General features: G+C 38.8%; 1 protein-coding gene across 1 annotated transcript; it reads right to left on the minus strand.

Moving 5' to 3' along the window:
• Positions 1-11,081: 11,081 nt before the first annotated feature.
• Positions 11,082-12,629, minus strand: LOC131240034 (uncharacterized). The gene is made up of 4 exons (XM_058238042.1): positions 12,073-12,629; positions 11,849-11,989; positions 11,679-11,759; positions 11,082-11,588 (listed from the first exon to the last, which is right to left on the minus strand). The coding sequence occupies exons 1-4, from the start codon at positions 12,466-12,468 to the stop codon at positions 11,337-11,339; spliced, it is 870 nt and encodes a 289-aa protein (XP_058094025.1). The 5' UTR covers positions 12,469-12,629; the 3' UTR covers positions 11,082-11,336.
• Between the last annotated feature and the right edge of the window lie 3,547 nt (positions 12,630-16,176).

A 16,176-nucleotide genomic window follows, 5' to 3' on the forward strand; every position in this document is an offset into this window, starting at 1 on the left:
TCCATGTTGAAGTTATAGTTCGGGTTTAGGCTAATTTTGCCTTAGATCTAGCTTTCCTGCATGATTTCTTTTGATCATGGTCATCCATGAAGTTATGTCACTTGTTATACATAAATCATCAATTAGTCTAAATTTTCAAGGAAGCCTTGGAGAGTTCACTAGCCCTGATGAACAGTTTGGATGGGTGATGGAAATGCCAATGAGGTGATTGCAACTATAACCCATCCTCCAGTGGGTCACCCCACCATTATAACAGGACACCTTTAAATACCTGGCCAGTACAACTATTGAATGACCCCACATGAATTTGAAGGTTTTTGGGCAGTTGTCCATTGTTCTCTATGGTGTGGCTGATTGGATTGGTCTGTCTTTTAAGGCATCCTATTTCACAGTGGGGATGTGACCCTACAGGACAGTTTTCATGCCACAAACATGCCAGATTTCCACATCCATGACAAAATAACAGAACCCAAAAGGCCAAAACAGCGCTATCCTTTTCACAATTTAAAAAATTCAAAAAAAAAGGAAAATAACTTACCAAAAGAAAAATATGAGAGATACCAAAACATTGATGACAACATACAATAACCTGTATGAATCAAATTCAAACCAAAACAAGCTAAACCAAGACAAATTAAGACACACCCAAAACAACTCTATCCTTATACCTCCAAAAAATTTTAAAATAATAATAACAAGGCAAAGCAAAAATGCCCATTACTTGCACACCCATGACAAAAGAACATAAACCCAAAATAGCTCTATCCTTATGAAAAATTTAAAAAAAAAATACAAAAAAAAAGGAAATACCTTGCTAAGAGAAAAATGAGAGATAACCAAAACATCAATGCACCCAAGGCGCATGTTAGTAGGAGGGGAAGGGAAGAGGGTTTTGAAGCTCACCATTATTGCTGCTACCGTTGTTGCTATTGATGCATTAATCGGCATTGCTAATGGAGAATAAAATGCTATAATCGGCATTCCTAGACCACGAAAGTAAGCAAACTTGTAACTGATTCGGTAGTAGGGTTCCTGGATGGGTAATTTGTCTACTGCTGAGAAGAGATCGAGAGCATGAACAGGAGATAAACATGTATCAAGTAATCTTGTTGTGATCAGATCCAAATTTGAAATTTCTCATTGTACAATAAAAATATAAAATATGTAAGGGAAACGAAGAAGTTGAATCTTTACCAAATTCAAGGAAAGAAATCATATATGTACTTCATTATGCACATTGATAACTATCCGAAACTTAACTGGAATCAATCAGAGCCAGAAGATAATAAGCATCCAAATGGCATCAAATGCAGCAAGTTCACATATCATGAGAAAGCATATAAAATTGCCAAGCAGACAACAAATTCATAACACCACGTACTGTAATCACAAAAGTCATGAGGTGAAGATGCAAGGTCGGTGAGGAAGTTCATTTATAATCACACTTGGTTGTTGTCAGAGATAAATAGTTTGAAGGGGACATGGTGAGGCCATGGGCAACATGGTTCACCAAAAAAGAATTTAGATGGCGAGCTGTAGTAAACTTAAGGCTGGGCTGAGTTCTTTTTTCAGTTTTGTCGAATGAGCAGATTGATATAAGAGTGGCAGTCGGGTGTGGCAGAGGATTAAGGGGATAGTTTATGAACAATGAATTCTTTGATAAAGGTGAATGGAATGGTTGAGATTCTTGAGTCCATCTACAGTCCAGAGGAAGTGCATAAATAAATTTCATCATAACACCAAATACTATAATCAAAATAAGTACCCCAAGTTTAGGCACTAAAATCATAGTCCCCTGCATCAGTCAAAGTAAAATTAACGCTACTATTTAAAGAAACAGTTCAACAATAATATCCGATAGGCTTGACATCCCAAAAAGATACTTGATGCACAAGCCAACAGACATGACTAAATGCAGTCTAGCTGGACAGACCGCCATCCGGTGGAGCGACATCATCACGCCGGTAGGTGATTGTGGCAATAAGGATGTCAATCTTATGCTCGACCCGTTCCATACCCTTCTGGATGGCCTTAGAAAGCTGCTCCAGTCGCGTGAGTCATCTGTCCTGCTCATCCATGTGCCTGACAATGTATGCCCTGCGGTTACGCTATGACATCCTTCGACTAGTATGATCATACGAGGATCGTGGCTGCTCTCCCTCTGTAGGATAGTCGGTGTCGGTTGCCTCTGTCTCAGCTGCATCCGTCTCTGCAGCCTCTGTCTCCGCTGCCTCTGCTTCTGTCTCTCCCATAAAATCTTCACTGCGCCTTACTGATGTCGAAGCCCTTTTCAACCCCAGTTTCATACGCTTGATGTTGTTTTGTGTAAACATTTTCACGGGTCTAGGTCGGTCAGTAGTGGGCATCAGGCCAACATAACGGGAGAGCAAACATAATAGGTGTGGGAATGGAATGACATCCTTTCTCGTGGTTGTTATGCTGTCGGTAATTATTTGAGTAATGATGGTGGGCAGATACAGAGGAATACCATAACAGATGCTATATAGAATATCTAACATATACGAAGTAATGTCAGACTTGTTCGAGTCCCTCGGATAAACATTCCAGGTGAAGATACTGTGTAGCACCTTGTACTTGTCTTCCAGGTGCGTTGCTCTCAGTGCATTACCCTTATGCCAAGGAACATTCTGTCCTTTACAAAATGACTTCGTCATTTCTAGCCGCACAGCTGGGTCATCAATGTCGTGATCCGTTAAGCCTTGACCTGTGGCTGGAATCCCTAAAAGCTGTGCAACCACCCCAGTATCAATGGTGGTGGTTGTCTCTCCAATGGTCACCTGAAATGAAGCAGGGTGCATTACCGGCGAGTGACAGTACGATAAAAATATGATCACTTGCTCATTTCTAACTGTCCCTCCAAAATCTAACAGGTTACTCTACCCAACATTCTCCAAAATTTATGGAATTCCAAATTGCTGGATGCACGCTTATCGACTTTTTTCTCATATACTATTTTTCGGATGCGATATTTGTCGTACATGTTCGTAGGGGGAGGAGGAACCTATGGGATCAATTGTTCTGGTTGTATTGGTGGAGGGGGATCCTGAATTGGAGTACTCCTTTGAGTACGAGCTCGTCTAGCCGGCGATTCGGTCGGGGAAGTCCGTTCCTCTGCCCGTTCCGAATGGAGTTTGGTACGATCTCCCTTGGATGACTCTCCAACCATGACCTTTTTTCCTTTATCCTTAGGCATTATGATGGTTGAGATGATAGTGCCTGTTACAAACAAAGGAAATGATAAAATAAGGCAATTAAGGTAATTAAGGTAATAAAACCATCTGAAGGAAATCTGTCGATATTATGTGTGAGAATGTTCCCTTTGTTCAATACTTACTCAAAATCAGTAAGTGGTTCATGTGCATGAAATTTAATTGCAACCATATTCTTAAAAAAGAAACATTTAAAGATTTCTATATTCAATTAAGAAATTTTTCATTAAAGAAAGGAAAACACATCACAATGGAGGGAAAGAATTCTCAGTGACAAAGAAGGTATGGCTAATCCCCCGTCCACGAGATTGGCCATTTAATGAGCATCTCCATAAAACACGATCATCATTGCTTCACATGGATCCTTGCAATGGTCAAATACTACTTTCCATCACACCCTCGAACCAAATTAGTCCCTTCGAAAGCAACAGATCAAACAACACTTGGTGAATCAAAACATAACAAACCAATGATGGATCACCAGGAGTTCAAAAAAAAAAAAAAGATTTGGATCACCAAAGTTTAAAAGAGAAATGGATTGGTTCCAAAAGCCCTAATTATATTTCTATTAATTTGGAACTTTTGGCCAGTGGTAAGCTCAATCAATGAATCAATGATGTTTGTGGGCCACCTGCTCCAACAGCTAGTGATCGACAGTACTAATGGGTCACTCACCACCCATACTACTTGAGACATGAAAAAGCAGAAACAATTCAATTAAACAATATCATTCAATACATTCAAATTGTAACAAAAGAACACAACGGTTGGAAAATAATTCTCAATTTTTTAAATAAACTAATTCGCCTCTAAAATGCTGTGAATAAGTATATTAATGAAAACGTGCACTGTCAACATATGCATGCAGATTGACATAACATATATGAGAAAAACAGATTATTAGAATAAAAGAATGGTACATATTCAACATTCACATCCTATCAGCCCAATGAAGATCTGTGCCCCTACTGTTGCCAAACTGTTGACTTGCTGGCCAAGGCAATTAAGGTAATCCGGTGAATCAGTGTTTGCAATCTTGATAGCGTCGGTATCACAGTTCACACGAATTTCAGATATTTGGTCCAACCAAACACACCCAACAATAGCAATGATTTTTTTTTCCCTTTATTTTCGAATTTCCTTCACATAACTTACAATGGCAAAGGCAGGTTAGACCACATTCCTCTGTTCTTAAACCAAAGAACATCATCATAGGCTCATAGATTTGTAACAGGGGCATCTCTCTATAGGAATGGTGAATGAGATAGACTCCAATGAAACTTCACCACTATTTCAAAAATGGTGGGGACACGACCATCATATATATATATTGTATGGCACGTTTCTCAAATCATAACCATGACAAGAAGATCAAGAGCTTATCCACCATTAGTGCTTCAAGAACCTGTAGAACACAAACACAACATTTCATATTGATTGCAATGAAGACAAACATACCGAGATCGTCAAAGAAGAAATCCCTCGAAGAGCCCCGTTGCTAATGTGGAGAAATCTGGTTGAGATGAAGTGGAGGGAACGTTTTGGAAGAAGGATTCTAAAAATGGAATTTGAGAGAAATAAAGGATGGTTGGTGAAAGCAGTTAATGCTGTTTTTTTTTTTCAAAACCGATCATCGTCGATAATATCGACAAGTTGTCGATATATCGACACTATCAGAATTTCAATGGTCAGAGCACTGGAGGGTTCAGTTCTTTAATCGATATTATCGACCACTAGTCGATATATCGACAATATGCTGTCGATAGTATCTAGAACATGTCGATATATCGAGTAAAAATGGAATTCTTGGTGTTTTGTTACTGGATACATTCAGATGTAATTCGATAATATCGACAATCTGTCGATATATCGATAAGTGGCAATAAATCTACAATAGATATATCGACAAGATGTTGATATATCGACATATTATGAAAATGGATCAAAACTTCACCTCACATTTGCATTTCAGAGTCGATATTATCGATACCTCTCGATATTATTGACAACTTACGTTGATTATATCTTTGATATGTCGATCATATCTACAACTTACGTGCATCATATCGACGATATATCGATAACATCGACCGTACATTTCTAGTTGTTAAATTCGTAGATATCATCAACGATATCGTCACTTATGTCGATATGATCTATAAATTCTCGATATATTGATTAAATATGGAATTTTTGAGTTTGCTCGCTGGACAAATGAGGACATAATTCGATATTATCCACAAGATGTTGATATATCGACATGTCATCTGCTATCGATATATCGACATGTTGTCGATATATCGATTGAATATGGATTTTTTGGGTTTGCTCGCTGGACAAATGAGGACATAATTCGATATTATCCACAAGATGTCGATATATCAACATGTCTTCTGCAATAGATATATCGACATGTTATCGATATATTGATTAAATATGGATTTTTTGGGTTTGGTCACTGGACAAATGAGGACATAATTCGATATTATCCACAAGATGTCGATATATCGACATGTCTTTTGCTATAGATATATTGACATTGTGTTGATATATCGATATACAATGCAATATCGATATACATCTACTATTTTTTTTGGTGTATTTTTTTTTAAAATTTATTCATGTACATTTTTGTTGGTATATTTTTTTTTTGTTTATGTTTGGGTTAGTTTGTTGAACATACCCTCCATGTTAGCCACCCCCACTAGGGATCGATACGAACATAAATAAATTCCATCATTGTTTATGTTTGGGTTAGTTTTTTTACTTTTACTGCTTGTATTTTTTAGTAACCAGCCAAGGAAAACGTACCTAAATATCACTTTAATTTCACTACTAAACTATGGAGGTGTCCCAAAAGAAAATTTTGATGGATCTTCTGAGCAATGCTTTGAATGATGCTCGAAATGTTCGTTCTAATAAGCACATTGCATTGAAAGGTATGTTTTGTACTTAAGACCTATTAGATGTGTTGTTGAAAGCGATGGGGACATGTATTGAGTGTCAAGAAATCTAGGGGTTCGTATACAATTGCCAAATTATAGGAATGCATGCTTGTGATTGTTCAAATTGGAAACGTTTCTTTGCAGGAATGACAAGCATAGTTGTGAGATGTGTGAGTCTTCTGCAGCAGCAACGTGCTGCACACTCACCGGAGCCCGTTTTCTTCATTCTTGTGAACGCATCATATAGCCCTAGCCACCAGCTTTGCATGGGCGAATGGTTGATAGTCGGCTGCAACTTTTGTTTCTACCATTAGCTTTGAAGGCCATTTATCAGATTAGGTAGGATTAGTCCATCCGTATTGATTTTTAGCCATTGTCTACCTACAGTAGAAACCACTACATGGATGGACAATCCTAAATAATATATACCACTCCCCCCCATTTATCACAAATCTAACTTTTTCTTTTGAATTCAGATTCAAGCGGAATGCAGCTCCTCACTTCTATCTGTTTGACTATCAATTTCCACCATTGACCCATTACAAGCACCGATTTCTCTGAATATATCATCGATCCAAAATTCTAAAAGGTTATACCATATTTGGTACCAATGCTCCTCCCACCCAAAGACTGACCATTCCCCCCAGTTTTGTAACTTCATGACTATTCCTTCATCGATTAACCTGCATGCTGCAAATACCACCGCTGCATGATCTTGGAATACCAGGGAAACCAACATCACATCCTCCTAAAGCTTTTTAACCACAACTTCCTCTATTTCGCTACAGTGAAAAAGTAATCAATCGATAATTAGATCCCTCTCTGTAGTACCCGATCAAACAACTACTGCAAAACAATGTTCGAATGTCTTTAGAAAATCATCAAGAACTTTAGAATGGATCCTCACTTCTGGTACCTCGCCTGTGGTCACCCTCCAGATCCATTTGTTCGTTGAGCCTTCTTTTACCTCTTCTACACTGATTGTTTGCCCTACTTTGTTTAAAATGACATATCTTTGAAAGACCTACCATTTTCTAGTGTTGTAACTGCCCTCGAAGGATTCACCATGTCCTTTCCCTCTATGCTTTGGCCGTCCTTATTCTGTTTTGGGATTATTGTCCCTTGATTTTCCTATTCCATATCCTCTTTGTTCTTCCTATCAGGCCCAAATTTTACCTTTTGAACCCTAAGTTTTTTATCCCCAAAACTCTCTCTGTTTAGATCGTGGACTGCCTTCATGATTTCATCCTCTGAACTCATGCGAACAAAAGAAAAGCCTCCAATATCGTTTGAATTTCTATGCCGAGGTATGACAACTTCCATAATAATACATGCACAAGCGAAAGTCCTCTTGAAGTTGATCAGTTTCCACCCTTCCGGAAAACCTTCAACAAACATAGTTGGTTACTCCGAAAATTTAGGGGAGTTCTTATGCTTGAACCAGCCCATTTATTACATGGGTCAAGTTCAAGTCAGGTCTAGTTTGGGTCTGGGTAGGGATAGAAATTACAAACCAATTTTCATACAAATAATGTTCCAAACAAACCATCCAATTAGTGGTGACTATCAATTTTTATGGTAAATAATGAAATGTTCGGATGTCCAAGTTCAATAGGTAACATCAAATGGTTAGGGTAGTTAAATTAGTGTAATTTTTTGGATATTCTCCATCAACAATGGGGCTTATGATTCACAACAGTCCAAACTATTACTAGTAGTGGATGGGTAACCATGATTTAGAAATAGGTGGCTAACTATTGCCATAGTCTAGCCCAAAAGAAGAAGGGGAAAAAACACACGTACTTAGTTACTCCTTTTTTCTTGGGTCAAGGATGGATCGGGTTTGGTTTGGATCTAGGTTAGGTCCATTTTAGTATGACCCAAATTAGACCCATTTGAAACTAGGACTAAGACGGTTCGAGTCACATTGATTTTTAGGACCCGGGCCCAACCTATTTAGTAATCCGGTCATACTTTTGGATACAATACCCACCCCATGGGTCTAAATTTTAGGTCCAAATGTTGGTACGGTACAATGCTAAGTTAGGGAGGAAGGTTTAAGCTGATTGCTTCCTTTAATTAGAAGTTTAATGAAGCATGTACCTACTCCATATATGATATTAAGTTCTACTGAGTGGTCTAGGCGCTACAACATTGAAGGCAATACCTGATTCATTGCAAAGTTTTCTCTATTAGGATCATGAGTCATTGAGATATTTCAACTCACAACAGAAGACAAGTGCTCACTATGCAAAGTGGACATCATTTTTACAATAACATAATTTCTTTTGCATTATATAGCTGAAATACGAAACAAAGTAGCAGACACTTTGAGTATTAGGGTGTTGCTATTGGGGAGACTTACCATAGAGGTTGTTGGAATTGAGGCATTAAAAGAAAAATACATCGAGGACCCCACTTTCAGCAAGGTGCAAGACGAATGTGCATGACACAGGTTCTAGCTCTTGCACTTCCAAAAACACTTTCTATATGGAAAGCAGTGCTTCAAAAGTTGGTATAGTGCAATCCATCAATTTCTATGAATATCTGGCAAGGATCATATTACCGAGGATACCTTTGTGGAGAGCATCATTTGCATAGGTCCTGATAAAGGTCTTGATAGGCTAGTTCCAAGGGGTTACTCAGAGAACTGATATAGCCTATAGCCTGAGGCCTAATCCCCTGCACCCTTGTCATGTGTATATGGGATTGAATGACAACCCCTTGTCCCATCTCAAAAGTGAATAAAAGCATCTAACTAAGAGTAATAGATACAAGGATCATACAATTCCACATGGGTGCATTGGAAGAATGAGCACAATGATCATACAAGTTTCAATTTTAATATTCCCCACATAATACTCACCTAGTTTCCCCTGCTGTAGTTTGGCATGAACCCATAGTTTCCAAACATGGCCTAGAGAAGACACAAACATCCTTGACCTCCCTTTAAAAATCACCCCATTGCAGTAAAAAAGAGTAGGAAGTGCCCTACAGTGGTTGCATCATTGTGCATAAAATCCATACAATGTGTAATATCGAGACATTGAACTTGATCTAGAGCAATTACCAAGCATCGAGTTCCATGTGCATTGTACTTGATCGACGAGCATATCGAGACAAACTGAAAATATTGTGGGACAGTATAAAGTTCATTTCATCATTCACTAAAATTACAGAGTATGCTATACATCGAAACTTGCACTTTCGGCAAGTATGTAGAAAATTTCCAAGTATATGCATTTCAGTGCGAGTTCTATCTCTAATCACGATAGACTTGAGAGGAATTCGGATCAACCCTCCCAAGGCTATCGTGATTAGAGAAGGAACTCGCTAAAATGCACATACTTGGAAATTTTCAGCACTCTAAGATTACTGTAAACCTCCGAATAATACATTCTTACAAAATTTTTCTCCCTTGCACTGCACAAATATCACCTCCTGACTACAGACAAGCAATCATATGCTATTAACTTCCTCCAATCGGAGGTGAATTTTTGCATGTCTATTCCCTCCAAGGTGAGACCGCTACACAAAATGTCAATGAATTTCATTATGAATATGCCGCAGTCATAATCATTGTCCTACATCTGACAGTCCACTTATTCCCTTCAAGCGCAGTACTATCTCCAGTGGCATGGAAGAGAACGGGGAGTGCATCGGTCATATTCTTCATCTTATGCTTGAACTTCAGCGTTAGATATGTGTATAAGCTATCCACAATAACGATTTCTCTTTCTCTAGGATAGATGACAAGCAAAAACCAATGTGAATTGTCATGATTTATTGGCGCATAAACCTGTCCATGATTCACAAAATAATATATTTGTCAAAACATGATAGAACATATAACAGTAAAAGATGATGTTCTGTGATGAGTGCATTACCCGTTCATAACACCAAATCGCTCTGGCGTATGGTTTATCTCGCTGCCTGGCAATTGCGTAGGCTGTGGTCAGCTGGCCTATTAGCGACGACCGTTCTGACGCCGAATTGGAGGCCCGGTATGCAATCAAAACCGGCAAACACCCCTCAAGGCTTTGCTGTTACAAACATGATCAAAGTTCAATACATGTAATAAAATAAAATTTTCAAACAGATTAAGGATTGCCATAATAAACATTTACCGTAAAATACGTAGAACATAACTTGCAATCCTGAGGATATGCTATTGAGAGGGCGTAATGCCTTTTCTCAAGGAAGTCGATGTATGTGTCAATAGCCTAATCAATAGGATAGTACGATTTCGTCATATATTCATATAACAATTAATTGCATGGCAATTGATGCATATAGAGAATAAATTAGTAATGCTTACCTCGCTATCAACCTAGGCATCCTTTATCCATATCGTTTTGGACCATTTCCTCTCTGACATGTCCTTATTTGCTTCATACCAGTCCTCTGCCTCTTTCACCTCCTGTGTGGATAGTATCCTAAAAGGATCCATCTGTACAGGAAATGGTATCGGAGAAGTAGCAAAAGTTGTTACTTACTCGGGTTCACGAACCGCCCCAGGGGTTATATCGAATGCAGAAAGGGACAAGTATGGAGAAACCTTGTAATATGACGGCTACGGTATCCTTTTGGTTCTCCTTTCATAAATGGGAGGAGAAGTGGATGCATGTTCAAGTTCTTTATCTTCAATATCATTTACTTCCACTCTATTCCTCAACTCCTCACCCTCCTCCTCATCACAAAATGCCCCATCTGTTTAGGACTACCTTCCTTCTCCTTATTAAACTCATCCCTCTCATTCGCTAACTTTTCCTTGTTCGCCCCAGGGGTTGTATCGAATGAAGACAAGGACAAGTATAGAGAAATCTTGTAATATGACGGCTCCAGTATCCTTTTGGCTCTCCTTTCATAAACGGCATGAGAAGTGGATTCACTCCATACATTACCTTTGACATTACTATACGATTGCACATTAAGATCCACATGTCCAAGTTCTTTATCTTCAATATCATTTACTTCCACTCTCTTCCTCAACTCCTCACCCTCCTCCTCCATCACATTACGTCCCCTCTGTGTACGACTACCTTCCTTCTCCTTATTAAACTCCTCCATCTCATTCGCTAACTTTTCTTTGTCCTTGAAGAACTATTCCTTGTCCACAAAGAACAATTCCTTCTCCCTCCTCAGTAACGTTTCCCTGTCATCAAACAATGCTTTTTTTCCTTCTCATCTCTGCCCTCTCTTTTCTCAATTCGTCCCTCTCATTTTTCAATTCCTCTCTCTCCTTCTTCAACTCTTCCCTCTCAATCATAAATTCCTCCATAAGAACAACATTCGGTCTACCACCCCTCGGTCCCTCTCCCTCCTCGCCTTTCTCATCGCTATCATCTGACTCGTCACCCTCCTCGTGATCAATCTCATTACCCTCCTCATCATCTTCCTGGGTCTCAGTAAGCTACAAAAATATATATATGGATATGTAAGAGTAAGGATAACTTTACAATGGCAGACATGAAATTATAGTTCATTTTCCGTAACATCTCACCTGGAAATTATCACGCACAGAGCGAATGGCATCCGTTTCCCATTCTCGTAGCGTTGGTTCTAATTTCATTACTACTGTTGTCTGCAAAAGAACAAAGAGTAATGTTAAATAAAAAAACATATACGTCAAGTTAAGCAAAGTAAATGATGGGGATATATATATAAACTTACAGCTTTACTCTCGAAAATAGTATGTATTCTGTTATACTTCCAACCCTTCCAGCCTCGATATTGAATGAAGCGTGGAATTTTATACAGAACGTACGAAACAACATAGTCTTGTAGGGCCGGTAATATCTCTACTGCCCATACCTGTTAGAATGAAATTGCACCAGGTTAAGAATCCATAATTGACTATAGAGGGAAAACATATATAAAGTAAAAGGTGTTCTTACTTGTAGAGGAAGGACACAACCACATACAGTGTACCGAGGGGAACTTGATGCAGCAACAGCAGATTTGATTCCTTGCGACATTGTATAGTATCCCAAACTACCCCAGGGATACCTATAGAAATCATCTAGCGAGTCAACTAGGTAAATATAATCCATGTTGCACATGGTTTTCGGTTCGGTTCCCCCAAGAAAGTGCTCCACAACTAGAAGTAGGGCAACCTTCACGACGTCCTCATGCTCATTGGTGTCAACTAATCTCTCAAACACCTCCATTAGTTGCTTCTTTAATACTGGATATTCTCTGAAGTATTTGTCACTTAATGAACCCGTACTATAACGATTCTTCGGTACAGTTAGATCTCCAATCTTAAGACCAGTAATGAGGGCGAAGTCCATCTCGGTAAAGTGCAATCACCTCCCCTTGATCTCAAATACTAGATCACCTTTGTATCTTACAAAAAGAAGGTGAAATAGAGCCCCTAAAAATCTAAAGGATGTAACATGCAATAGAAACGAGAAAGGAGATTGCCTAAACAAATTTAGACGACTATTGTGCTTATCCACTCCGCTCTTCACCTTGTCAAACCACCATGTGAGTGAACACCTACATGTTGGGTTGGGGATTACGGCAGAATATTCATCGTTTGCAAAGATGAATTAAAAAACATATCAAACATAAAATTCACAAGATAAACGTTGTGGACAAAATCAGACTACGTTCAAAAGAATGTAGCATTTCATTAATTTGAACAAGCTTTATATAAAATGGAGATAGAACTGGAACAGGAAATACCGAAAATTGTGCAAGCCAAACTACCAACGTAAGCAAGACAAACTATAATTTGATCAGGACAGACATGAAATTGAGCGGGGCAAACTGCATAATGAACAGGGCAAGCTAGATATTCAATGGGGCAAACTATAAAAAATTTAATGCATAATCTCATGATCGATGTGTATTCCTGATTAATCTCATTTTTCAATTATTCAACCAAATCATTTTACCAAGTTCAACATTAGCTAGATTAGTGAACATATATATGTTTCGATGTAACAAGAAGATGTTATTGTTGGTTAATTGGTCGCAATTTCTTCATGAAATGGGTTGGATTCGTATTAGATCGAATAAGTACATGTAATCAGCTAGGGCAAACATGAAATTGAGCGGGGCAAACTAGAAACTTAGCAGGGCAAACATGAAATTGCGCAGGGGAAACTAGAAAATCAGCGGGGCAAACATGAAATTCAGCGGAGCAAACTATGAATTTAGCGGGGCAAACTAAAAAATCAGCGGGGCAACCTGGAAAATCAGCGGGGCAAACATGAGTTGGGCGGGGCAAACATGAAATTGAGCGGGGCAAACTAGGAAATGAGCGGGGCAAGCATGAAATTGAGCGGGGCAAACTAGGAAATGAGCGGGGCAAGCATGAAATTGAGTGGGGCAAACTAGGAAATGAGCAGGGCAAGCATGAAATTGAGCGGGGCAAACTAGGAAATGAGCGGGGCAGTCATGAAATTAAGCGGGGCAAGCATGAAATTGATCGGGGCAAACATGAAATTGAGCGGGGCAAGCATGAAATTGAGCGGTATATACTACATACATTCAATGTGGGCCCATCTAAGTGTAGGTTATAGGTTTAGGTTATAAGTGTAGGTTATAGGTTTAGGTTTAAGTTATGTTATGGGTTAAGGGTTAGGGAACTGAGAATAGGTTAAGGTTTAGGTTTAGGAAATCGGGTTCGAGACCGGGTTTAGGTTTGGGTTTTCAAGTTTAGGTTTAGGTTAAGGAGTTGAGATTAGGATTAGGTGTAGGTTTATGTTTAGGGATTTGAGAATACATTTAGGTTACAGGTTTAGGTTTAGGTTATAAGTGTCGGTTATAGGTTTAGGTTTAAGTTAGGTTATAGGTTAAGGTTTAGGGAACTGATAATAGGTTAAGGTTTAGGTTTAGGAAATCGGGTTCGGGACCGGGTTTAGGTTTGGGTTTTCAAGTTTAAGTTTAGGTTAAGGAGTTGAGATTAGGATTAGGTGTAGGTTTAGGTTTAGGGATTTGAGAATACATTTAAGTTTTAGGTTATAAGTGTAGGTTATAGGTTTAGGTTTAAGTTAGGTTATAGGTTAAAGTTTAGGGAATTGAGAATAGGTTAAGGTTTAGGTTTAGGGATTTGAGAAGAATACATTTAGGTTTTAGGTTACAAGTGTACAATATAGGTTTAGGTTTAAGTTAGATTATAGGTTAAGGTTTAGGGAATTGAGAATAAGTTAAGGTTTAGGTTTAGGGATTTGAGAATACATTTAGGTTTTAGGTTTAGGTTTAGGTTTTGAGCGGAGGTAAACATGAAATTGAGTGGGGGCAAACTAGAGAATCAGCGGGGGAAACATGAAATTGAGTGGGGCAAACTAGAAATTGAGCGAGGCAAACATGAAGTTGAACGAGGCAAACTAGGAAATGAGCGGGGCAAGCATGAAATTGAGCAGGGCAAACTAGGAAATGAGCGGGGCAAGCATGAAATTGAGCGGGGCAAACTAGGAAATGAGCAGGGCAGGCATGAAATTGAGCAGGGTAAACATGAAATTGAACCGGGCAAACATGAAATTGAGTGGGACAAACTGGAAAATCAGCGGGGCAAACATGAAATTGAGCGGTGGAAACATGAAATCAGCGGGGCAAACTAGAAAATCATTATGCCCATTGTTTCTCGTGGTATGATTCACTTAATATTTTGATATGCTTCAATTTGGGGCTCAACCGCTAAAATTAGATGGATGGCGTGGATATACTACATACATTCAATGTGGGCCCATCTAAGTGTAGGTTATAGGTTTAGGTTATAAGTGTAGGTTATAGGCTTAGGTTTAAGTTAGGTTATGGGTTAAGGGTTAGGGAACTGAGAATAGGTTAAGGTTTAGGTTTAGGAAATCAGGTTCGGGACCGAGTTTAGGTTTGGGTTTTCAGGTTTAGGTTTAGGTTTAGGTTTAGGGATTTGAGAATACATTTAGGTTATAGGTTTAGGTTTAGGTTATAAGTGTCGGTTATAGGTATAGGTTTAAGTTAGGTTATGGGTTAAGGTCTAGGGAACTAAGAATAGGTTAAGGTTTAGGTTTAGGAAATTGGGTTCGGGACCAAGTTTAGGTTTAAGTTAAGGATTTGATATTAGGATTATGTGTAGGTTTAGGTTTAGGGATTTGAGAATACATTTAAGTTATAGGTTTAGGTTTAGGTTATAAGTGTCGGTTATAGGTTTAGGTTTAAGTTAGGTTATAGGTTAAGGTTTAGGGCCCGTATGGCCAGGCGGATTAGAAGGGATTAAATGGTATTAGGGTGGATGGCATGGATTTCTAGGTAATGATGGTGTTGTTGGTGGATTGTCTGGAGATCCATGGGATTGCTATATCCAGTCTGTTTGGCACGCCCGGCCAATCCTGGGATTAAACCTTCTCATCCCTTCCAATCCCTCAAACCAAACACGTCCCATGCAAATTTGAAAGGATTAGGGTGGATTGGATGGGATTTAAAGGTAATGATGGTGTTGTCAGTGGATTGTCTTAAGATCCATGGGATTGGGATCAGATCACCGACTCTGTTTGACACGCCAGGCCAATCTCGGGATTTGACTTCCAATCCCTTCCAATACCATCCAATCCCTTCCAATCTGACCGGCCAAATGGGCCCTTGGGGAACTGATAATAGGTTAAGGTTTAGGTTTAGGAAATCGGGTTTGGGACCGGGTTTAGGTTTGAGTTTTCAAGTTTAGGTTTAGGTTAAGGAGTTGAGATTAGGATTAGTTGTAGGTTTAGGTTTAGGGATTTGAGAATACATTTAAGTTTTAGGTTATAAGTGTAGGTTATAGGTTTACGTTTAAGTTAGGTTATAGGTTAAAGTTTAGAGAATTGAGAATAGGTTAAGGTTTAGGTTTAGAGATTTGAGAATACATTTAGGTTTTAGGTTACAAGTGTACAATATAGGTTTAGGTTTAAGTTAGATTATAGGTTAAGGTTTAGGGAATTGAGAATAAGTTAAGGTTTAGGTTTAGGGATTTGAGAATACATTTAGGTTTTAGGTTTAGGTTTAGGTTTTGAGCGGGGGCAAACATGAAATTGAGT

This window comes from Magnolia sinica, chromosome 3 (assembly GCF_029962835.1).
Source record: "Magnolia sinica isolate HGM2019 chromosome 3, MsV1, whole genome shotgun sequence".
Taxonomy (NCBI): domain Eukaryota; kingdom Viridiplantae; phylum Streptophyta; class Magnoliopsida; order Magnoliales; family Magnoliaceae; genus Magnolia; species Magnolia sinica.

Excerpts from the sequence above, each read along its gene's own strand:
- LOC131240034 (XM_058238042.1), bottom strand. The coding sequence starts at position 12,468 with ATGGACTTCGCCCTCATTACTGGTCTTAAGATTGGAGATCTAACTGTA. Across the intron at positions 11,990-12,072 it reads GTTGTGTCCTTCCTCTACAA|GTATGGGCAGTAGAGATATT; the intron begins GTAAGAACACCT and ends TCATTCTAACAG. Across the intron at positions 11,589-11,678 it reads CTGTGCGTGATAATTTCCAG|CTTACTGAGACCCAGGAAGA; the intron begins GTGAGATGTTAC and ends ATATTTTTGTAG.